General features: G+C 30.7%; 4 protein-coding genes across 5 annotated transcripts; 1 reads left to right on the plus strand and 3 right to left on the minus strand.

Annotated features, from left to right (window-relative positions):
- Positions 1–999: 999 nt before the first annotated feature.
- On the minus strand, positions 1,000–1,761 carry LOC123895044 (transcriptional regulator SUPERMAN-like). The gene has a single exon (XM_045945233.1). It carries the CDS (start codon positions 1,657–1,659, stop codon positions 1,000–1,002), a length of 660 nt encoding a protein of 219 aa, XP_045801189.1. The 5' UTR covers positions 1,660–1,761.
- A 5,170-nt stretch (positions 1,762–6,931) lies between these two features.
- Positions 6,932–8,582, minus strand: LOC123896445. The gene is made up of 7 exons (XM_045946828.1): positions 8,407–8,582; positions 8,130–8,324; positions 7,925–8,029; positions 7,757–7,823; positions 7,569–7,664; positions 7,383–7,485; positions 6,932–7,255 (listed from the first exon to the last, which is right to left on the minus strand). Exons 1-6 carry the CDS (start codon positions 8,580–8,582, stop codon positions 7,393–7,395), a joined length of 732 nt encoding a protein of 243 aa, XP_045802784.1. The 3' UTR covers positions 6,932–7,255; positions 7,383–7,392.
- Positions 8,583–16,619: 8,037 nt separating this feature from the next.
- Positions 16,620–19,422, plus strand: LOC123895045 (pathogen-related protein-like). 2 transcript variants are annotated; one of them, XM_045945236.1, is made up of 4 exons: positions 16,620–16,796; positions 17,116–17,200; positions 17,843–18,141; positions 18,961–19,422. In XM_045945236.1, the coding sequence occupies exons 1-4, from the start codon at positions 16,665–16,667 to the stop codon at positions 19,078–19,080; spliced, it is 636 nt and encodes a 211-aa protein (XP_045801192.1). In that variant the 5' UTR covers positions 16,620–16,664; the 3' UTR covers positions 19,081–19,422. The 2 variants fall into 2 exon arrangements, with proteins under 2 accessions (XP_045801192.1, XP_045801190.1); XM_045945234.1 differs by having other exon boundaries at positions 16,625–16,796; positions 17,068–17,200.
- A 1,458-nt stretch (positions 19,423–20,880) lies between these two features.
- LOC123895046 (protein PELOTA 1-like) lies at positions 20,881–22,574 on the minus strand. Its single transcript, XM_045945237.1, has 4 exons — positions 22,185–22,574; positions 21,910–21,985; positions 21,765–21,797; positions 20,881–21,287 (listed from the first exon to the last, which is right to left on the minus strand). Exons 1-4 carry the CDS (start codon positions 22,223–22,225, stop codon positions 21,186–21,188), a joined length of 252 nt encoding a protein of 83 aa, XP_045801193.1. The 5' UTR covers positions 22,226–22,574; the 3' UTR covers positions 20,881–21,185.
- Positions 22,575–26,378: the final 3,804 nt, after the last annotated feature.

The raw sequence follows: 26,378 nt of genomic DNA on the forward strand, positions 1-26,378 counted from the left end.
GTAAGACTAATTTCTATATGTAAAGACTGTGATAAGTATTGAGAAAAACATAAGTACTTACTAAGAAGAAATTAATTTATAAATTAAAACATTTACATTCTCACTATATAAACCGAATTTGTAACTATGAATTAGAATCATTATATATACAAACCTATAAATATTATGTGAGTTAAATTGTTTTGGGTCACACCCACCAAACTACCATTACCAAATATAATAGTGTTGGACTTGGACGTGAGATTTGGAAAAACTCAAACCTCACATTGTGTTTATAGTCATAAAAATAAAAAAAGGTCTTAAAATAATTTATAATATTTTGTTTTTTTGAATGGCAAATAAATACCAATGTACAAGCACTTGTTCTTGATAAATAAGACACTTAATTAAATTGTTTATTCAATCATGCAAGATTTACTAAATTTGAAGCTTATTCCTCATATCATAAATATAAGAGAAAATTGGGTTAACAAAAATTGATATATTTCGTATCAATTTTTTTTGGATATATTTGATGTATTTAGATTAGCTTTTTTCCTTTGACCGAAGGGTATATTTCATTAGTAATCTAACTAAATGGTGATATACACAATGTGTAAACAATCAAAATAGCTTTAGGACGATGTTAGCACAATCTACACAAAATATGCATTATGAAATATAAAATATATTGAAATCATCCTTCACTAAGTAAAAATTTGAGCACTACTATTGATCAATCAACATATTAAACTAAGAATTGAATATTTCAATAAATTTTCCCAATATTATAAAGGAAATGATAATAGTTGCAAGCTTTTCACTTCTAAAACAAAGTAATGGAATGAAACCTTCATAACATATAGAATCTAACTAAGATATTGCTAAAGATAGTAAACATAAACTCATTTCACTTGACATGACCCTATATTAATTAGCTACATCAAATAACAATCAATTCTTCTCAACTAGCTAGTTACTACATAGTGATAAATGAAACCTTGTGATTAAGATTGTAACCTAATTAGAGTAAGTAGTAGTACCCAAACGAAGCTCAAGATCCAAGTTATTATCATCATAATCTCCTGGCAAACCTATCTCCAAATCCATCCTTAGAATCTCACCTTTCTTCACCATTCCACATTCATCTTCACAAGCTAAATCATCATATTGTTCCATATTTGATTTTCTTAAGGGCTCTTTGGTCATTTTGCTCAAAGTAGGGTTCAACAAAATACCATCCACAACAAACAAAGGTAAAGTGCAAGTAATAGGCTTAAGATTTGTTCCTAAAGTGGAAGATGATGATAATGGTGATGATGAAGATGAGTTTGAGAAAAAGTTATTAGGGTTAGTAGGGTTATTAAGGTTAAGCATAGAAGAACCTTGAGTTGGTGGTTGAACTTCATGAGTTGGTGGTGATGATTGTCTAAGTCTTGCTCTATCTCTTCTATGAACATTCATGTGACCACCAAGTGCTTGAGCTGATTTGAACTCTTTTCTACAAAAGCTACATGTGTATGATCTTGGTGGCCATGGATATCCATTCATATAATCTTCTGATGATGATCCATTATTACTATGAGAAGGACTTTTGTTTGTTATGATTGGATTGTTGTTGTAATAAGTATGGTGATGATAGCTTTTCAAACTTGTGCTCATATTGTTCTTCTTCATCATGCTTTTACTTTATCTTTTTCTTTTTGATTCCTAAGCTAGATGAACTTGCAAGAATAATTTCAAAAATGTCTCACAAAGAAACTGTCTAACTCAAAAGATGGATGTAATATGTATAAGTTGTGTTGTGGAGAGAGAGAGAGAGAGAGAGAGAGAGAGAGAGAGAGAGAGAGAGAGAGAGAGAGAGAGAGAGAGAGAGAGAGAGAGAGAGAGAGAGAGAGAGAGAAGGTGAGTGGCTTGAGAAGAAAAATGGTGATGAATGATGATAACTAGGGATATTTGAGTATATATCATGAGATAGTGTATTGGGATATGGATTATGTGTATTCGAATGGACACGGTCATTAATCAGTAACTACCTGATTGGAATTAGACGGTCTAGATTTTAACCTTAAATTTTATATTAAATGTACATAAAAAACTATTTTAATATCTGAATCGTTCGATCAAAATTGGGCAGTAATAAAATGCTAACTTTACCCCTCCTGCATCAATATTCCCTACATCTAATTCATTTCCGGTGTGATGTAATAGAAATAATATAATAGAAAGAGAGCATGCATAAATTTTGTAAACAAAAGAAAAGGAATCCTATTGGAGGGATAGTTGTGTGAGTTGGTCATTACTTACTAAATATGGTACTGCCAGGGTTACAAAACTTTATGCCATATTTCTGTCACTGGTCAAGTTAACATGACATATTCATTTTTTCTTCTCGGTAAAGATCCAACCATTAACTCTCTCACTTTCTTTCTCTCTCTCTCTCTCTCTCTCTCACCATATCATCACAGGTAGTACTAGTAGAAGTAAAAGAGGGAAAAGATAATTATGAGTATTAGCTTATAAATAGATTTGAGGACTTTCTAGTCAATAGTCAGTAGTAAAGCTATGAACTCCTACTAGGTTAGCTATTACCGGGGTCCATGCAGGGTATGGCTTATTTTCTTTCCTTCTTTTGTGTTTGTGTTTTTCAACTAATTTTAAAATTGAATGAGTGAGTGTATCTTTCAATGGGATGAGTTAATTCACATAGGTTGGTTTGGTGATAAATCTTTTAAGGTTTTAAGTTGGATTCCTTTGATATGTGTTATTGAGATTAATCAAGATTAACAGTTTATTAATTTTTGTTGAATATTGTTAATCTTGGTGGGTCTTAATAACACATCAAATGATTTTCAATATTTTAAAAAATTTGTGCGAATGATCCATATGATATAAACTTTCAATTCAATACTGAATTTTATAAAATTCGTATTCGTTATAGTAGATCGAATTCATGACTTGGCACAGTGAAAGACTTCATGTTCATATCATGTATAGTTAGTTTTTAGTTTTTTTTTTTTTTTTTAATTCTCAGTTGTCTTAAAAGGTTTATTGAGTAGTGACTTGATCCTTACGCTCAAAGTACACCTTTGAAATAGAACCTCAAAGACACACACATGACCCAATTAATTTCAATGCTTTCACCAAAATTGAATAATCGTCGAGGCTTCAGACGAGGAAACAGCGAAAGTTCGCTGGTATGCTGGCTGAGTAAAGATCTTTTGTCTTAATTTTTCTTGTTCTTTTTGTCCCAAGTCTTTCCCACTTCTTGATTACTTATCAAAATAAGAGAATTTAGATAGAAATGTATAAAATTGCATAAAAATGACTGATTTATCATGTCAAACCAATATTTAAATTTAGTTGTGTTTTTCTAATGAATTACTTGTGAAACAAGTTAATTAAGTACTTAAAAATATATTAAAAAAAATTAGCGCTCATTTTATTTTATCATCCACAAAGTATCCCAGGTCAAGGCATTCCTTCCAAAAAATGAAGTTGACTCATGAATTCAAAGGCAAAATTGTTAAAACATTGTAGATAGAACTTCAAGAATAAACAATTAGGTGCGATTTGTACATTGTTCATCCACCAACTTGCACTGAAATCTCTAGTAAACTATCATCAATTATACCACCATTTAAACCATAAAAAATATGAGCGTTATAAATTTTTCTTTCTGAAGAGAATCGTTGAATAATATTTTAAGGGTAAATAACTATTTATCCCCTACAAAATTAGGGATTTTTCGTTTACCCTATACGCGAATTTTTTTCTATTTACCCCCTGCAATGTGAAGATTTTCTCTTTTTTTCCCCTAGATGGACAACTGGGACAATCTGACTGTGCATCTTTGCTGACGTGGCATGCATAGGAGGAAATACATTAAATTTATTTTTAAAAGTCCACGTTAATTAACATTATTTTCTTAAAAAAATAATTGTTTTAAGAAACATTTCTTATTATTATTTTTTAATAATATTTTTTTTACTGTAAAAAAGAATAATAATTTTTTTAATAAAAAAAACTCTTAAAACTTTATTATTATGTTTTTTTTAATAAATTTTTTTTGGATGTATAAAAAAAATAATACTAAAGTTTTATGAATTTGTAAAAATAATATAAAATAAATTTTAAAAAATAAGTTTATTATTTTTTAAATTTATTTTTTATTATTTTTAAAAATTCTTAACAAAAGAATAATAAAGTTTTAAGAATTTTATTTTATTTAATTTTTTTGCAGTAAAAAAATAATAATAAAGTTTTAAGAATTTTTTTTTCAAATTTTTTTTATTATTTTTTAAAAAATATATTAATTGATGTGTATTTTTAAAAAATAAATATAAATATAAATTAAATGTATTTCCATATGTGCATGCCACGTCAACAAAGAGACACGGTCATATGTCCAATTGTCCACCTAACGGGCAAAATGAGAGAATCTACACATTGCAAGGAGTAAACAGAAAATAAAATTGCACATGGGGTAAACGAAAAATAACTAATATTTTGCAGGGGTAAATAGGCATTTACCCTTATTTTAAGGTCGACCATATTAGCAATGCACATGCCCCCATTTTATTGATACCCGTCTATATTTATCTATACTTAATTATTTAAGTTTAAAGACTACACACCTTCAGTGTAATTAATTTTACACTCACAACCAATAAAAATGAAGCATTCTTCCACATCATATTAAGAATATGAGATTTAATGGGGTGATGTGACGAAAAATATGGTTGATATTGGTTGACAGTGTAAAGTTCATATTCTTTTTTCTCTAATTATTTATCCTTTGAACAATAAAGTTGCCAAAATTTAATTGGCGTACCACAACTTTATAGGAGAGTTCATAGCATCTTACCTTAAAATTTGAGTATTTTATCAAACAAGGTAAAAGAATTATGTACAAGCTAGTGATATTTGAAATTCAATAGTCTTTTAGCCAACAAAAGACACATCAACAAAACATCAATGTTAAAAACTTGGAAAACCTTTTGACATCTCAAAAAAATAAATACTATTCACTTCTTAACTTTTGCATTTATGTAACCAATTTTGTTACTATACAATGACAGAATATAGTTATTTGAACAACACCATTCCATTGTAACATGGTTCCTTCCTCGTCCTTGTCTCAAATCTAGTTAACGGTAAGTTTATTCAGTTAAGTCTAGATAGCCAAAAGATCCTTCTAAATTTAACCATGATTAATAAAAGACTCAAAAGCCAATAAGATTCTTGAATAAAATTCCAAACATGGATTCAATTTTCTTAGGTTATATAGCCGATATTGCAGTTGTTACTACTATTACTTGGACGTGCCGTCTATGCCACTCATCATGATTCAATTTTTTATACATTAATTATAAGCATTCTTTTAAAGATAAAATTTATCCTTAAATATAAGTCTCTTTCCAATTCCATAGACACATTTATTATTACTTTTTCAGACATAACACTACTTTGCATTGAAATACGTAAAGTTAACTATCAATACATCTTTTCACAAAGAACAATATAGTAATTGTAATATAAAAAAGTACATATTTATTATACTACCAATTTTCTTAATAAGCGTGAAAATTTGTAAAGGTAACTTATATTAAATGATAGAGGGAGTATATAATTTTTTGTATCATTAGTACTACGTTATACCAATATGTAGCTATTGATGCCATTAGAGCATCCATAATGGAGCTCCCAAATTTGAGTACTTAACTAGGTCTCATGTGTACACATCACTCATTTAAAAGTTCTAAATTGGTCTCACTAATAAATTTTATATCTCACCAATAATTCTACATCTTTATAAGTAGGTCCCACAAAAATATATTATAATGAGGAGATAGAGAGTACCTATTTGAGAAGCAGTACTTATTAAGTACTCAATGAGTATTACTCCAATGGTAGTACCTAATAAGTACCTATATAAGTACTTATAATAGATACTATCATTGGAGATGATGTTAGTACTAGACTATACCAATATTTAATAAAAATAATAAATAATTTTGTTACCATATTAATGTTTGACAAAAAAGACAAATGAGAAAGTCTCAAGGTTGATTGTATAAATGTGTATGACTATGAGTTGCTACTTGCTAAGGTTAATATAAAAATTGATGGATGTGTTATATATGTACCTCGATTGAAGTCTAATCTATGATTCACATCAATCCTCGAAGAATGGTTTACTTCTATTATGTGACTTTGACCTTGTTGGATTAAAACCCATTTGGCATATACAGCTGTTGGATGTAGTGGTGAGTGGTGACTAGTGACTAGTGACTAGTGACTACACTAGTGCAGAAAGGGGATTCCACTACCGGCCAAATAGGGATTCCACTACTGGCCGCGGCCGGTAGTAAACACACTCGTCGTTGTAAGTCAATACTTTCCACGACGGGTCTTTTTATACCCGTCGTGGTATGTCAGGTTTCTACTGTATTATTAATTAAATTTATGAGGATTCCACGACGGTTTTTACAAATACCGGTAGTGGTATGTATGAGATTCCACTACGGGTATTTTCAATATCCGTAGTGGTATGTATGGTTTTCATTTTTTTTTTTTTAGAGTCTGGGATTCCACTACCGGTATTTGTAAATACCGGTAGTGGTATGTATAGTTTTCATTTTTTTTTTTTTAGAGTCTGGGATTCCACTACCGGTATTTACAAATACCGGTAGTGGTATGTATGGTTTTCATTTTATTTTTTTTTAGAATCTGGGATTCCACTACCGGTATTTGTAAATACCGGTAGTGGTATGTATGCTATTCCATTTTTTTTTTTTAGAATTGAGGATTCCACTACGGGTAATTACAAATACCCGTAGTGGTATGTTAGTTTTCACTACTGATTGTTATAAATATCAGTAGTGGTATGTTAGTTTTTTTTTTTTTTTTTTCGTTTTTTTGTAGCTTCCTGTGCCTGCATATTAATATGAAAAATCAAAACTCTAGAACAGTATGCACATCCTAAAATACCAATTCCATCACCTGATAAACAGTCCTAAAATACCAATTCCTAAAATACCAATCCTAAAATACCAATTCCTAAAATACCAATTCTAAAATACCAATCCTTCATAAAATACCAATTCCATCACAAAAATACCAATTCTAATACCAATTCCTTCATAAAACCATCCTAAAATAGTCCAAAATAAACAGTCCAAAACAGTGAGATGCACATCCGAGCCAAAATACCAATTCCATCACCTGATCTGCTTCCAAGACTCAAACTAAAGCTAATAACCAATTCATCACCCTGCAGAATCTCAAATTTGACAGAAACAAAGTTCAAATAAACAAGTGTAAACTAAAATTGCTGCAATGTATTGAATAGACCAATTTGCAAAAACAAAGTTCAAATAATTAACTATTCTATAACTCACCAGATAAATCTTAACCCTCCAATAACTCCAAAAAATATGTTGACCAACGTAATCGCAATTCATACATCTCCTCAGCTGTTAACTCTTTTGGGTCATTAAATACCTACAATAAGTAAATAATAATATAAAACTATTCTTGACTCGGTTATAAAAAATTATTGATGTATAAAAAATAAAAATTATTACCTCCATCCAAGAATCAGTTATCTTAGCAGTGACAATGTCCAACATATTTTTCATTACATAGTATCCACAGTCATTTGAATTATATTGTTTCCTCGCCTACAAATTATATATAGTAACATTTGATCAAAAAATACCACACTTACTTATCAAAAAAGTAAATATATATAAAGTTAGAATACCACACTTACTTGTGGATAAAGCCATACGGTATTGTTCTTTCTATTGCCATTCGCCATTTGATCAACCGTAAAAACACTAATTCATAAGAAAAAAAAGCCGCATAAAATCATATAAAATTTGTAATAATTTATGTTTATAGTATATAACCAAAACCCCTAAAGTATAAACTTAATTACCTTGAAACAATTTTCTCCATTATTGGATTAAGTTTCCAATGTAGTGAACAAATAACAACCACGGTATTTATCTTTGGACAAAGTATTATCAACTGCCAATGTCCTCTGTACGCGTGCGTGGAAGAACAGTATTATATTGTTAATAACTATGAGTTATAAAAAATAAATAAGTATTAAAAAAATACACAAATTCATACAAACTTACACATGGTTAAATGGTAATAATTGACACTCTTTCTTTTCATTTTGTAACTTATGCTGGATGTATTTCTTGCATTTACTTTGAGATATTCTCTGATCACTTTTTTTCCCAGCATCACCAACAATGTTCAGAAAAGTTGGTTCCAAAATTCCATATACATTTGTGGTGTTGTTTTCAATGCATAAACGATGAATGTACCTGAATATAATTTTAAAGTTAGGAGAGATATATAACATATTAACAGATATTGAGATAGTAGTAAATAAGAAAGTACACTTACGAGCACCAAACACTTAGAGTACTCATGTCGAGCCAAATAGAACCCACCAACAACTCTCTTATACACTTGCAAGACATGAGAAAATTAGTACACATTGAACAATGAATTAATTCTACATCCAAATGATCATCACCCCTTTTCAGAACCATGATTAACAATTTCTGAACATCGTCCATGTTATCTTAAGCACTATAACTTGAGTGACTTCTATATACCTTGAATATATTAAGCACAAGGTTAACATGAGTGACTTCTATATACTTGCTTATACCTAACACCCTCATGTGCAGCAACATAACGAATTTTGAATCACACTTTGACATTAAAACATGGCTTGGTTATTTGAATTTTCTTGCCTATTTGGAGTTTAGCTTCAACAATAAAATCTGATATAATAGCAGCAAAATAGCAGCAAAACATGGCTTGGTTTAAAACATTACATATCATCTATGAAGTAAAAAATAATCAAAATAGCAGCAAAATAAATATCATAAACAGAAATGACCATATATCTTTTTACTTTTCATTAAATCTCATGCTAAAGTGACCTACACAGACCTACACAGACTTCCAAATCTCATGCAAATTTGTATTTTTATATTGACATTCTCATCATCAAGCCATCAAGCAGAAGAAGAATGAAAACCCACACAAAAAAACACAGACCCACACAGAAATGAACATCACAGACCCACGAAAACGACGTGAATGAAAACGAATGAAAACCCAAGCGAATGAAAACGAATGAACAAGAATGAAAATGAATGAAAACGAAAACGAATGAAATTTGGAGGAAGTTTGATTTATTCATACCTTTACCGAATAAAAACGAAGAAATTTGGAGGCGATTCAAGCATTCTAGGGTTTGGAGAATGAAACCGAATGAAATTGGAGAGATTGGAGAATGGAGAATGGAGAATGGAGAATGGAGAATGGAGAATGGAGAGATTGGAGAATGATTGGGAAATTGGAGTGTTTGATTTGAAGAACTTGGGACGATTTGGAAGAACTTGGGACGATTGAGAATGGAGAGTTTGCAGTGGGAGGGAGATTGAACGCGTATGAAAATTGGGAATGAAAATGACAATATGAAAAATATAATAACACTATTAGGATTCCACTACCGGTGAATCCTAGATCGGTAGTGAAAAGTGGGAATATGAAAAAAATAATAACACTATTAGGATTCCACTACCGGTGAATCCTAGATCGGTAGTGGAAGATAATTAAAACAAATTTGTACGTAATTACGACATTGCCACCGTGTCTACTTTCCACTACGGATTTAGCAAAGCCGGTAGTGAAATCCCTTGTCTCTGAACTTTCCACTACCGTTTTAAAAATATCAGTAGTGGAATCCTTTGGTCAAATGTATTTCACTACTGGTATTCACATACCGGTAGTGGTATCTCCAAACCAAAAGTCATTTTTCTACTAGTGCTAGTGACTAGTGAGTGTTGAACAAATATGAAAATGAAGAATATTAATAGTATGGCTCGTGAAACTTTTTGGTTGCTTTATATGTAACACCTTTTATTAGCAAAATATCATTAAGTAATGCGTATTAAGTGTTTAATATATTTAAGTTATCATTTTCTCCTACCTATTACATTAGTATTTTAAGTTGGGTTTCACTCATGTTTTTAAAGTCCTAAGTTCTAACCGCATCACCAACTCAAAACCGATCTACCCGTGTGATTTGGGTACCCGCAGCCGGATCAGTTTAAGTCGTACTGATCTAGCTGTCCTTATTCTAGGTTTGGACTGTTTATTAGGGTCGGGTTCGATCAGATAGGTAATTTGAACTCATCAGAAAAACACTATAATAGAAAAAGCTACACCAAAACATGATATTTGTGTTATTTTCTATAGTTAATCACAAGATCTGTTTGATCTAAAAAATGTAAGTACTGCACAAAACAACGTAAGATAAAGTGTAAATTATCTATCTAATTAAATTCCAGCCACATTTTTTTTTGCTGCAAGGGGTCATGATATTAAAAAACTATTGAATGGCTGACTAAAATTGAAACTTCATTCTCTCCCGTGAAAAGCACGTGGGAGAGGGATCATTTCCCCTCTAATAGAGAGAGATGATGTAAGTAAGATTCTGTTGAGAGATTGATCTAATTGTGATTGGTGGATCGTCGATCTCTATTATACGGTGATTATTCTCATAAGAATGATACACATGTGTTGATGGATCTCATGTGAGGAATTCTTTTTGGATGAGTCATAGTTTAGTCTGAAATACAAATTAATTTTAGCAAATTTAATTTGACACTACTATTTAACATTTTTAATGTAATGTTATTCAAAAAAAAAAATAATTAACCAAGAACATTTATATGAAATAAACCAAGAACATTTATATGAAATAACATATATCTCTTTTAGTTTAATCAAGGTCTTGGGAGTTCGATTTCTGCCTTGGACATGCACCAATGTTAAAACTCTTAAGGAATGTTTATGAAAAAAAAAGTATCCAATGTAATATTAGCTGTAGTTTTAAAAAAAAAATATTGACAACATTTTATGACATTTGTTTCCTCTTGGTTGATTATTTCTAGTTATAATATAACACTATTGCTTACAAGTTTATTTATATACCGATTGACACAATATAATGATGTGTTGACAATGGGCAACTAAAGACCACACTATCAACAGAGTTGGGTAGTTTGGGCTTCTGAAACCTGAAAAGAAAAAATTCAAAAATCTTCTTATACCTCTACTCCACATTAATTTTAAAATTGAAATAAAATGAAAAACAAAACAACTTATTGTACACTTGTGAATTTTGATAATATTTTTTTGATTCTTTGAGCAATTCAAAATTTTAGTTAGTTGGAAAAATCAAAATTTCAAAACCATGCCTTAATTTGTATTTCTTTTTAAATTGGCTATAATTCATTTTTTCCCCTTCATTTACTGATTTACAATTTTCATCCTTTATTCTAACTACGAAAATATATTTCTCCAAAATTTCAGAGTAATTAGCTGATAAATCAAAGGGCGACGAGACAATGTATATAGGATAAAAACTTATTATTTTATTTTCTATGTCATTTAAAAAAGGGTAAATAGGGTTTTACCCCCTGCAAAATAGGCCAGTTTTGCGTTACTCCCTGCAAATTTTTTTTTTGTGATTACCCCCCTGTAAAATGAAGATTCCATCATTTACCCCCCTCAGTCGATAACATGGATGCTGACTGGACAAAAATGATGACGTGGCACGTACAAGTGGAATTAATTTATTTTATATTTATTTTTTTATTGTCAATTCATTAATGAATGTATAATTATTATTTTTTTAATTAAAAAAAACTGAAAAAAAAAAAGAAAAAAACGATAGTAATTGGGGTTGAAGGTTCATCTTCTTCAATAGTTGTGATTATAGAAGATAAATAATTTAGGGTTGTTAATAAGATGTGAAATTTGAGAGAAATTTGGGTAAGAAGATTTTGTTGATTGTGTGGGATTTGATTTGTGATTACACCGAGAAGAAGAACAACAATGTTTATAAATAAATTCCATTAACAATTTTTTTTAATTTCTTTTTCTTTTTGAAAAATTAATAATTATATTAAGTTATTTATCTACGTGGCACAAAAACTTTAATAAAAAATGAATGAAAAAAGCCACACATGCATCCCACGTCATCAATTTTGTCAAGTCAACATCCATGTTGTCGACTGAGGGGGGTAAATGATGGAATCTTCATTTTACAGGGGGGTAATCACAAAAAAAAATTTTGCAGGGGGGTAACGCAAAATTGGCCTATTTTGCAGGGGGGTAAAACCCTATTTACCCTTTAAAAAATTATAAAAATAAAATAAATATCCCTGATGACAGTCAATTATATAATGTTTTTAGTACTATTTTAGAATAAAAAGTAGCAATTAAAGACCAAATGCAAGCAAATACCTAAAGTTACGGAGTTACTTGTCCAAGAATCAAGAAAAGTGGAAAAAGCATGAAAACGGCAAAAAAAGGAAGAAATTGAAGAATCCATCGCACCACGATGGATGACCATCGTAGCACGATGAGAAGGTGGTTAAAAGATCATAACAAATCAATCCATCGTAGCACGATGGATCGCATCGTGGCCACGATGAGAAATATGTGAATCACCGTGGGCACGATGGGTACGATGCACAAGATGAAAAATGAAGAAATATCACATCGCACCAAAAACGCGATAACTGGAGCTACGAGTGTCGGATAGCGTCATGTGACCATGCGAGCTAAGACAAAGATCTACAACTTTCGTGTTGAAGCAAAAATCTAATTATGGACGCTATCGTGGCTACGATGGGATACATCGTGGCCACGATGAAGGGAAAACTTGGCCACCAAGTCTGCGTGCTGATCAAGCAAACAATACACATATCGTAGCTACGATGGATCCATCATGACTAAAATGAGCAATAATATTTTTATATAGAGAAAACAAACTTTTCAACATAGAAACAAATTTTTAACACCCTCTACATTTTGAGAATTTATATATCACTATCATGACTAATGAGCAATAATTATTTAACATAGGTGGATGACACTTTGAAGATTGAAAAGGTGGAGATTTACTATGATCCAGGAGAGTTGTTTGGAAGACTTCTATTAGGTGGAGATAATAACACAAAATCTTCAGCATGCCCTTTCTACAATTAATCATCAGTTATTTACAATAAATTAAGTTACTACATGTGAATAAAACCTTTGATCTAGCTGTATTACTAGAATCAATCAATGGGGGCAGAGAGAATTTTTAAGAAAAACACTACTCATGTTTTGTGATAAACTATGGACACATATGTTATGTTTCTCTCCTGGCTGCTGCATCTTGTGTTTAATTAATGCAGCGTGTACGTTTGTTTGGTTCAGCTGAAGCATAGCTGAAAATGATTTTTATTTTATCTTAAATTATAATTAAACAATATCAGCCTTTTTTAAAATATATATATACGGTATATTTGGATCTCTCCAGTTTTTTATGTGCAGCCCTCTCTCCTTTTTATAATTTAATACTAGTTGATTGAGCTACGAAGAAGTATTGAAGAAGATCTAAATCCGATTAGAATTATACCAGTAGTTACACAATAAACTCATCGTGTGTTCATGGTTGTACCAATCTCATCGATCGTAGTTCATACTCTACCAGCTAATAGGAACTAGAACGATAATTCTTTCTTAAAGGTGCATCAGCGATATCAAGAAGGAAAGGAGCTGGCATGTCCATCAAAGGAACAAAAGGCACCATGTGAGATTCTCATCCCGACTCGTTCGATTAATGGTGTTGTGTCAGTCCTATTCCTAGAGATCCGGGATCTATGGAAATTGGATTCTCTACCTTTGGATTTTATATCTTTTGGTGATTTTCATATAAAAATAATAATGAGAAATATGAAGAAAAAATATATGTGATTTTGCATCTCTAAAAATAGAGAATCCTTATATGTTTGTGAATACCTTTTCATGTGGGAAAAATTTTATTTCAATTCCTACCCCCAACTTTTACCCCTAGCCTACAAATTCTCCGAACTCTCGAAATCTTTCTCTTAAAACTTCTCTAAAATTGTTACAAAATCTTGCTTTTGAAACAATTCAACAAACTTGTTGTTCACGTATGTAAACATAAGATTAATACAAGAGGTGAGCTGTCCTAGAGAATTCTAGAGCACTCAAGAGAACGACTATTACAATATATTGTTTTTAACCTAGAATAGATCTCTCTTTTTTCCTTCTAAGTGTCTCCTTTTATAGTGCAAAATTCCTTGACCTAATGGGCCTTGTTTTGGGTTGAGGTGGCTAGGCCCAATAAGCTATAACACTGAGATCCATAAGCAGCTCGTCCGTACAAGACACATGGAGTTAAAGCACGTGTAGCTCACGTGACTCGTTCATGCAAATCAGGTGGAGCTGCGTAGCTCACGTCACTATGTTCCTTGATATGAGACACATTACTTTAAACTTAGCTAGACCTAAATGATCATGTTGAGCTTGTCATGATGGAGGTTGGGTTCACCATAACCTGAGGTGAGCTAAACATGCTGAAGGTGGAGCTCGTGATGAAGTTGAGCTAGGCCTGTGGAAGTGGAGCTCATGATGAAGTTGAGCTAGATCTGCTGAAGTGGAGCTCATAATGAAGCTGAGCTAGACCTTCGGAAGTGGAGCTCATGATGAAGTTGAGCTAGACCTGCTGAAGTGGAGCTCATCCGAAGCTCTACAGAAGTGGAGCTCAAGGTGAAATTAAGCTAGGCCTGTTGAAGTGGAGCTCATAATGAAGTTGAGCTAGGCATGTGGAAGTGGAGCTCAAAATAACGTTGAGCTAGGCTTGCGGAGGTGGAGCTCACGATGACATGGATGGTCAAAGTATAATATAATTATATGGTATGGTCTCCATATCAATCCACAGTCCACCAGACGTCAAGTTTGTTAAAGCGTAGACGTTTGTCAATCAGGTCGGCTCAGTCCACTTGTCAAAAAAAAAAAAAACAAATCAACAAAATTTGTAGATTTTTGAATATCAAGAGACAATTTTTGAATATTGTTCTACCCTTTAAAAATTCTTGCAAATCCTATTTGAATATATCATAGAAATTATATACATTCCTTAAAAATCTTGATTCAATACCACAATTTTTATTTTTATTCTTAAAAATCTTTTAAAATGTCAATCAAATACAATATCCTAAATATATTCTCGCACTTCATAGATTCTGACAACTCAAATTATAAAAACTAAGACAATGGTAAAAGGAAATTTTTAAATAATGTAGGGGTAAAAAGTGTTTGTTCTGAGTTCAATTTCTACTGAGAATAATTTACTCATTGACATCATCTATATAAAATTAGAAAATATATAAAGTTTGGACCAAAAAGCCAATAGATACCACCTTCTCAAAGATTTGACCACGATAGATACAACGGCTGCTGGAATACTAGTGCAATTACCGATCGTTTCATACCATTTGAAGCTAATCAAATATTGCAAATTCCAGCTAACTTAAGTTCTCTATCAAAGTCACTAGATTTAGTCTAGTAGTGAGGTGTTTGGGTAGTACGCTATAGGTCCTGGGTTCGATTCTCAGTTCATTGTAAAAAAAAAAATGTTCTCTATCAATAAGTTCTCTAATAGATCAAAAACAAATTTTCCGGATTGGATTACTAACGTAAGGTGATTCTAGAAGAATATGGAAATAATAGCAATTAATTACAACATACATTTTTTGGACATCTCGGAACAATAGAGTTTTCAAGATATAGATATATCATATATATATATATATATATATATATATATATATATATATATATATATATATATATATATATATATATATATATATACAAATTATGGAGTTTGTACTCAAAAGCGCTCATTGTTCTCCACGAATGTAAGATTAAGATAAAAAAAAAACTGATCGCAAGAACCCTACGTTCTCGGTTAGGAATGCTCCTGTGATGGGACGATGAAAGCTTAATTTGGAGCTGATGCAATTATACTCTCTCTTGAAAATAGGAGAATACTAACATTGAGAGAAATTTCATTTTCAACCTTGTACAGTCAATTGCATTGTGAACAAAGAAAATGAGTAACCATAATGTTTGACTTACACGTTTTTCATTCCTTCACGGATTGGAAATTTGGAATTTTTTTTCATAAATTAAAGAACATCTAGACATCAATGTATGGATAGACATCTTAACATTGTTGACATTCCTATCCTTCCTCGCTTGCGCATGATTTATCTAAATGGGCGCTAATGAGCCCAATCATGTATGGAAAAACAACCCACTAAATTCTGTGATGCATATCCAAAAAGATGTGTTTTTAGCTATTCAATAAATTTTATTATTGTGATTCAGAAAATAGAAAAATTCTTAGATGAGAGTGTTCACTCAAGAATTTCTCCGAAACTATATGGAGACATTTTATGCATCCGCTTGAATGTCAAAGACTCTAATTATTATTGTAGTTTAATACGCTAAAAAAATATTGATTAAAGATTCCATTCCTATGTCTTTTAATTATCATAATAGTACTATTTCAAAAAGAAAAATATTATCATCATAGTACTATTTTTTTTTATATACTTTTCAACCATGCATTAAAAAAAATATTTATATTTCTTGAATACATGGAAAACCAATCTTATCTTGAGAATTAAAAATATATGACATGTGATGGCCATTTTCCTTTACACCTATAAATAAATGTTAGTTTGCCTACAGTTTTCGCATAAGTTTAAGACATGGCTAACGTAGTTGCAAAAGACAAGTATAGATCAATTTTGCATGATGAAGCTGAGAACATCAAGTGGAGACATGGTGGCCCTCCCACCTATGGTCTTGTCAACCAACTTTTTGAAGAAGGAAGAACCAAAGTAATGAACCAACTTAATCTTATTGATCCATGATTTTTTTTTTACCGCCATGATAGAATTTAATATTCCTGTCGTATAGGTTAATGACACGAATATTCAATTCTATCAATATTTTTTCTAAATTAATTGTATCATGTTATTTAATTTGTCGATCAATTTTATTTTGTTTATTTTAAATAACAAAAATTATGTTGGAGTGGAATCGAACGTCTGAACTCTTTATCACTCAATTTTTTATTATTTCTTATTAAGTTTGTATTAATTTTTGTAGGAATGGCCAGAGGGATCATTGGAGGAGATAGTGCAAAATGCTATTAAGTCTTGGGAGATGGAGCTCACACACAAGATCCGTTTGCAAGACTTCAAAACTATTGTGCCTGAAAAATTCAAGTTCTTTGTTAATGGTAAGATGTTGAATGATTGGAACTTTTGTTTGGTACCATGAGAATTTGTTAACTACTTTGCTTTTATGAATTTGTTTCATGATTACATCATCAATCCTATTAGCAATTTTTACAAGACAATCAGACAATCCTGTTGTTATATTATTAGGTATCGAGTTCAAATTACGGCAGAGATAGTTATAAAATGATCATTAGTATTATTTTAATTAATAAAAATTTCTCCTTCTACAATTAAAAAAATAAGCAATATCAATTATTAGAAAAAAGTAAATTAACTCTGAACAATTAGAGACTATAAAAACATGAAGCATGTATTCCATTAATGTTGTCGTAAAAAATGTAGAAATCTAAGATCGATTGTATTTTGTAGAAAAACTTAAATCAACATGAAAAATTTGAGACGAAAAAAACATGAAACATGTATCTAATTAATTTCTTCGCTAAAAATGTCAATATCTGAGATCAATTGTATTTTGTAGAAAAACTTATCAACTAAAAAATTAGAGACCAGAAAAACATGAAACATGTATCGAATTAATTTCTTCGTAAAAAATGTCAAAATTTGAGATCAATTGTATTTTGTATATTTTTTCGGGTAACGAATATAATCAAAATTCTTAACACCTTCAATTCCATTTGTAGGTAGGGAGGGATTAACTGCAGAAGAAACTCTAAGCTTAGGAAGTTATAATGCATTATTGAAAAGTTCTCTTCCAGATAATTTCAAGCCATACAAGGCAAATGAAGAGACTTTTGAATCATCTCATGAAGCATTCAAATCGGCTTTTCCAAGAGGATTTGCATGGGAAGTGATTAAAGTTTTCACAGGACCACCTGAAATTGCTTTCAAGTTTAGGCATTGGGGATTCTTTGAAGGTCCTTTCAAGGGACATGCACCTACCGGAAAGATAGTCCAATTCTCTGGTTTGGGAACTCTCAAGGTATAAAAGTGATTTTTTTTTTTGTATTCACCGTAACTTTGACGAACCTACTACCTATTATATACTCCCTCTAGTCCTAATTCAAAATTTGATGTATCTAGACAATAATACAGACTAGATACATCAAACTTTCAATGTATCTAAAAAGTGAATATCTTTTTATAATTAGGACCGAAGGGAGTATAATATTTGTTCCTTCCTTTGTTTTTACGTATAAGAAATAAATAAATTTTTAGATTTTATCTGGTCTATAATATAAATTACTTTCTTTATGATTTTTTTTTGGACTTTTGTCAATAGTAAACTACACTATGATACATATCTAAATAAAATGTATATCGAAGAATTACCATTTATCAATTTTATTATAAAAAAAGATAATGTCAAATTTTGTCATCGCACAATCAAATTCAAAATTTATTCAAAATTATTTTACAGCCGTAAAATCAAATACATGCTAAAAGAATCAAATGAGATCATATTATTATACAAACACAAATAACCAGGTTTTTAAACTTATAAATCTTCATTTCTAAGAACTTTGTGTGAGCTATTTTTGTTTTTTTGTTTTAACTATGAAACTGAGGATCGAACTCAGCAACTTGAGCTCTTTAGTTTGTTGATTTTTTTAATCCCTCTACTTTTGATTATTTAATTGTCATCCATTTTACTCTACCCTTTTTTATTATCATCCATTTTACTCTACCCTATGAGTTATTTTTTTTCCCCTTACTCTACCTTATGGAAAATACTTTTTATCACCATTTTTAAAGTATATATCACTATCATGACTAATGAATAATAATTTTTTTAACATAGGTGGATGACTCTTTGAAGGTTGAAGAAGTTGAGATTTACTATGATCCAGGAGAGTTGTTTGGAGGCCTTCTATCAAATGGAGATAGCACCAAATCTTCAGCATGTCCTTTCTCTAATTAATCATCATATTATTTACAATAAATTAAGTTACTACATGTGAATAAAAATCTTTGATCTAGAGAGATTTTTTTCTAAAAAAAAAGTACTTATTTCTGTTTTGTGATAATTAAACTATGGAAACATAATGTCATGTGCTATGTTTCATTCCTGCCTCATGCATCGTGTGTTTAATTAATTAATTTATTTATTTGGCTCAAGCATTGTCTCATTAGTTAGTTACGCCTTCAGCTTTGGATTTTTTTTTTCTGTAATGAATTCAGCAGTTTTTTATAAATAAGTTCGTTGTATAATTTATCTTTCTTTTATAAATAGTTGTAAAATACTCCCTCTCTCTCAATATAAGCATCCATTTAACAAAAAATCATTCTTGCATATAAGTCATTTTCAAATTACTAGATTTTCCCAATTCTCTTTATTAAATACAGTATATATATTATTTTGCCGTTAAAAAAAAAATAGTAGATATACATTTATTACTTCTTTTTCAAGTAAAACATAAATTGTCGCTAAATGTCTTGAAATATTTTGGTCAAGTAATTTAGTTGCTAGAAAATTCACCTTAAAGATAAATAAGTGGAGTGTTCCGGGTTCGAACATAGGGCTTTTGCACATACAGTGTAATATCCTTATTCCCTACCAACTGAGCTAAGATCACGGCAACAAATATCTTGAAATATGATAAATCAAGATTAGATTAGAACTATACAAATATTTAAAAGGTATATTAGGTATGTTTATACATAAAATGGACACATTGACTATACTACTATTTTTTTTTATAAGGGTGAAAAAAAAGTAATAGATATTTTATTTGTTAACCAAATAATTATACACCTTAATTTCTTTCCTTTGCAAACTAAGTTGAAAGAGAAGAAAATAGACACAACTTCACTTCCCCCAACTTGATATCAGCCACAGCCCCTCCAACCAAATGAACATAGACACCGGCCGCCACACACAACTTTATTGGTGAAAGTCACAAATCACCCCTTTACACTAAATTCCACTCTAGTTAAAATTCTTTTTTATATATATTTAGACACCTACACACAGTTAGCTAGATAAATTATTTTTTTATTGTCACTAGTGCAGAAAGGGGATTCCACTACCGGCCAAATAGGGATTCCACTACTGGCCGCGGCCGGTAGTAAACACACTCGTCGTTGTAAGTCAATACTTTCCACGACGGGTCTTTTTATACCCGTCGTGGTATGTCAGGTTTCTACTGTATTATTAATTAAATTTATGAGGATTCCACGACGGTTTTTACAAATACCGGTAGTGGTATGTATGAGATTCCACTACGGGTATTTTCAATATCCGTAGTGGTATGTATGGTTTTCATTTTTTTTTTTTTAGAGTCTGGGATTCCACTACCGGTATTTGTAAATACCGGTAGTGGTATGTATAGTTTTCATTTTTTTTTTTTTAGAGTCTGGGATTCCACTACCGGTATTTACAAATACCGGTAGTGGTATGTATGGTTTTCATTTTTTTTTTTTTTAGAATCTGGGATTCCACTACCGGTATTTGTAAATACCGGTAGTGGTATGTATGCTATTCCATTTTTTTTTTTAGAATTGAGGATTCCACTACGGGTAATTACAAATACCCGTAGTGGTATGTTAGTTTTCACTACTGATTGTTATAAATATCAGTAGTGGTATGTTAGTTTTTTTTTTTTTTTTTTTTCGTTTTTTTGTAGCTTCCTGTGCCTGCATATTAATATGAAAAATCAAAACTCTAGAACAGTAGTGGTATGTATGGTTTCAAATTTTTTTTAATATAAATCATGGGGATTCCACTACGGGTAAGAAATTTGGCATTCACTTAAAATGTCTATATAGAGCAGATACAACTACAAAACATAATTTAAACGCCAGCCTAAAAGGAACGGTACAACTTGAGTAGAATCAAGTGTTAAAATACTGGAAAATTATGGGTTACAACTTACAACAATAAAAAGTCACAAGGTTTTCATATAATCAACTATAATTTTCATGTTACTTAAGGCTAGTTACCTAACAAGGCTTTCTTAAACTCATATAAACATAGGAATAGAGAGGAGAAGAGAAGATGCAATGAAGAAAGCAACCATACTTGTATCATGAGCTTGTGTGTGCGAGAATGATGCGTGATTTGTTTTCAATAATAGGTCGCAGCTGTCTTCTTTCTGCCTCCAAAAATAAGTGACGATGAAACTGATCCTGTAACAGAAATAGAGACATAAGATAAATAATAAGCATAACAAACACACTAAACTATACCAAATCCGTCCGAGCTTATGCATGGATATCATTGTCATTAAGAAATGTATATGTGGTATCAAATTGTAAATGCTCACTAAGAAAGAAGAAGCCCAAAAAGATCAGCAGGATCAATTAAACTTGTGCGTGCCCCTTTCTCAATTTTGTTGGACTAAAGAATAAATATATTTAACACTGGTGAATAAAGAATGTGCAGGCAACTTATAAGTTATATCTAGTGCAGCACAAATAAGCTTATAAAGATTTGAGTATACAAACTCGCAGCAGATCACTAGCACATATTCTTTAAATTGAACAAACTATATATATATATATATATATATATATATATATATATATATATATATATATATATATATATCACGAATGAGAATAAATGCTAAGCATGAGAAATACCAGTACTCGGGAAGAATTTACCTGCAAAACATTCTCAAAGAACTTATTCAAAGCCTACAAAAAGGAGGACGATGATTTAGAATTGGAACAGTCATGTTATAGAATTCATTCACAGCAGTATGTAACTATTATCATTTTAAAAGAGAGGCAGACAGAGAGAACATACTTTCTCAAAACCAGCAATTGCAGCCCCATGCTTGCGAGGAATTGAAGCTTTTATCCGTGAACGAGTAACAGTCATACTGTTATGTCAGTCATAAGATGATGAATAAATACATCAACAAGAAGAACCAGTATTTAATATACATGTGGTATGTGGTTCCACACAGAAATCAAACACACCCGACACCAACAATCCTACTACTCTATCGAATGGTCATCTTAATCTTAATATAAAAATGATAAGTGAAACCTATTTAATGAATGTTACTAATATAGTACCTTCTACCAACAAGGAGGATATGGGCTAATCCTTCTTGCATTAACACCACGGCTAGATCAACACTTGCAGCAGGATCTGCAAAATAAACATGGAATATTGTTTACCATATTGACATTATTTACACCAACAATCATATTACAAGCCGACCAGATGAAGAACATGACTTCCATTTTGCTTAATGAATATGAATGTGATTCTACATGAAACATTTACTTAATTACTTCACTTTTGCACATTTTTCCCTACTTTAAATGGGTGCAGGGTTAAAGATATATTACATAAACTAGCAGATCCATTATTTCCCATGGTTCCCACAAACACATATTAGTAAAAACGCCTATTATAGAATTGACAGATTCATCAAATAAACGATAACATACCAGAGGCCTGCTGGAGTACCAAATATGCTTCTTTTCAAACGCTTGAGTTATGTAGCACCGATACTTTATATTGAAGATGTATCTAGTGTCCGTATTTATGTCACATTCGGCGTTCATGTTTGTGTCGGCGCTTTATAGCTTGAGTTTCAATAACTATTATTTAAATGCAATAGAATAAACAAAATCTTTCATTCATTAAACTCTGCAATTGACTAAAAAAGAATCTACAAAAGAATCAATTTAATCATATAAAACCCTAGTATAAAAAAAACCTATACAAACAAGTTTGTACACTATGGATTATCACCACCATTGATGAACAAGAACACCAATATCTCTAAGTTCAGTAAACAAATCCAAACAATCAGAATAACTTTTCTGAAACTTAGAACTTCTCTGACCAGAACAACATCTCTGCCATCTATTATAATGACACTCAAGAAAAAGCTCATCAATCAAACAAATAGCACCAGTTTGAATCAACTTAGGTATCAAATGAAACTCAGTACCTTCAACATCCATTTTCACAACAACAAAATCTTTACTTGTAACAACAATCTTTAACCAATAAGCAAAATCAATACCTTGAATCTTATCCTTATCACCCATATGACTTGAAATTGTTTGAACAGGATTAATCCTATTCCTACCCATTCCTCTACCTTTCATCATCATTTTCTTACTCGGGTCTCTCGTAATCTCGAAAAATGATGTCTAACCCAAGCGAATGAAAACGAATGAACAAGAATGAAAACGAATGAAAACGAAAACGAATGAAATTTGGAGGAAGTTTGATTTATTCATACCTTTACCGAATAAAAACGAAGAAATTTGGAGGCGATTCAAGCATTCTAGGGTTTGGAGAATGAAACCGAATGAAATTGGAGAGATTGGAGAATGGAGAATGGAGAATGGAGAATGGAGAATGGAGAGATTGGAGAATGATTGGGAAATTGGAGTGTTTGATTTGAAGAACTTGGGACGATTTGGAAGAACTTGGGACGATTGAGAATGGAGAGTTTGCAGTGGGAGGGAGATTGAACGCGTATGAAAATTGGGAATGAAAATGACAATATGAAAAATATTATAACACTATTAGGATTCCACTACCGGTGAATCCTAGATCGGTAGTGAAAAGTGGGAATATGAAAAAAATAATAACACTATTAGGATTCCACTACCGTTGAATCCTAGATCGGTAGTGGAAGATAATTAAAACAAATTTGTACGTAATTACGACATTGCCACCGTGTCTACTTTCCACTACGGATTTAGCAAAGCCGGTAGTGAAATCCCTTGTCTCTGAACTTTCCACTACCGTTTTAAAAATATCAGTAGTGGAATCCTTTGGTCAAATGTATTTCACTACTGGTATTCACATACCGGTAGTGGTATCTCCAAACCAAAAGTCATTTTTCTACTAGTGTGTATTAAATATTGGTTATCATGAAAACTTTGAATAAACTATTTTTCAAACTTATTTTGTTCTAACAAAGAACACTAACAAAAGGGTGTTATATTAAATAGGGTCTTGTTAACATGTGCCCTTAGGGCACATGTTAAGATATACCAAAATAGAAATTCAACATTTAATGATACAAGAATTTTAATGCTTCAAAAGTCAAAATACACAAATTAGCATTTAATAATTTCTATTTTTGCTTTCTTAACATGTGCCTTAAGGGCACAAGTTAACATTCTCCTATTAAATATTAGTAAGTTTCATTTGATTGGTTAGTAAGTTTCATTTGATTGGTTAAAATGTTTTTTATATGTTTCGGAAAGAAATGTTTTTATTGTATTGTTCAGACAACATGTCTTCTATGACCAAATGTGCTAACAAAAAGCAAAAGTTTCTCTTCTCAAGCAATAATTTAAACTAAACATCAATCATCTAATTTATTGGATATGTCTTGAAATCTTGCTAACAAAAAGCAAAAGTTTCTGTTTTGCTGCCCCAGGCGAAATTTTCTGCGTCTCAGGCAGAAATACACGGGTTTATTGATTTTTTGTGAAAAAATATCTTTTCTTGGAGGGCACTCTGACTTGGATTTGTTTTATTTTAAAATAGATTTGTTACTAGTTTTTTGGCATATATTTATCTCGTTTATCGATTATTATTATTATTATTATTATTATTGCTTATTCCGCTTGTTATTTGGTTGTCGTTCTATTGCTCCACATATCAAGTTTTCATTGGTGTGATTTTTAAGACGAATTCACAACATAATTTGACTTGCGAGGCGATGTGGTTGACTTCTTTTTTTATTAGATGGTTGAGTGTATATCATCTTCAATACTCTATCCGTCCCATTTTATAAGGCCACATTGGACTAAATGCATTATTCATATATCTTGTTTTGACCGTATTTTTCTAAAAATATATAAATATAAATATTATCATATAATATCTTGTTTGATTTGTTTCGACGAATATTTTTAAAATATCAAAATTCTATAATTTTTACTAATATACAATTAAAAATATTCGTAATCAAAATTATGTATTGATGTGTGTGCAGTGGTCAACTGATTCTTATATTTTTTATATTTTGGGACGGAGACAACATATAATATAGTGCAATCAATCGTGTTGCAATAGCAACTTGCATTTAATTGGTCAAAGAAAATAACACATTAATTATAGAAAATAGCAACCATGCTTTTGTCATGAAAATTTTCTTATGCCATAATTTATATCTAATCACATTCTACGTGTTGGTATTTCAGTAGATGTCATTAGCTTATCAAGCTTTGTTTATACTTAAAAATAAATTAACAAACCTGTAAGACTTTGACTTTATACTTCAACAATAATTAATTAATTTACTAACATCAACTATTCAAAGAAAGTGATGTGGAAACTATATTTTTTAATCAATTAATTAATGTTTTTCTCAGGCATTAATCAATTAATGTTAGCACACAATTAAAACTCACTTGATTAAAAATACTCCCTCCGATCCTTTTTATAAGGAAGACTTTGAAAAAATTACACAAATCAATGAAGCACATTGTACATAGTTATTTTCATTTAATTCTCTTATAAATTTATTTATTTTTCATGTATACCTTTATTTAATTACTCTTAATTCAACTAACTTACTTATTTTTAATATTCTCTCTCATAATAAATAAGGTCATAAGTGAAATTAGACATTTAAAACATTTGAAAATTGATCAAAATTTCTTGTAAAAATGACCAATTTTTTTCCTCAAAGTGTTCTTATAAAAAGGACCGGATGGAGTACAAAAATTATAGCTCAGTTGACCTAAATAATCATGTAATTTTATTTAACACATTTTTTAGTCAATTACATTAGTGATCAACTTCACTTCTTAAAATAAATTATAAGAGGAGAATTGGGAGTTTGAATTATGGTCTTTTGTATTTTACGCCGGTTCTACAAAGCTATGTTCATGAGACATTTTGCACTTTCTTTTTTTTTACAGAACTTTTTTTGGTAGCTTATATATAACTTTTATGTAAAATGTTTTATTGACAACAAATTTTATGCAAAATGTTAAATAAAATTTATTATGCAATTTTAAACTAAAAAAAATTAAAAAGAAAATTAAAGTATAAACTTTGTTTCAATAAAATAAATAAATTTTTGTCTGAGTCTATTAAAATCTATAAACGAGTTGGGCCTAAAGTTCAAACTATAAAAAGATAATCAACTCAATATCAAAAAAAAGATTCAGTGTTTTTGAAAATTTTCCTTCCATACCCCACAAGTTTTGCTCTTACTCCCACAAATTTTGCAAAGAATAAATAAATTAGTTCCTGATATTTTTTTAAAAAAGTCAAGT

This window comes from Trifolium pratense, linkage group LG7 (genome assembly GCF_020283565.1).
Source record: "Trifolium pratense cultivar HEN17-A07 linkage group LG7, ARS_RC_1.1, whole genome shotgun sequence".
Classification (NCBI taxonomy): Eukaryota; Viridiplantae; Streptophyta; class Magnoliopsida; order Fabales; family Fabaceae; genus Trifolium; species Trifolium pratense.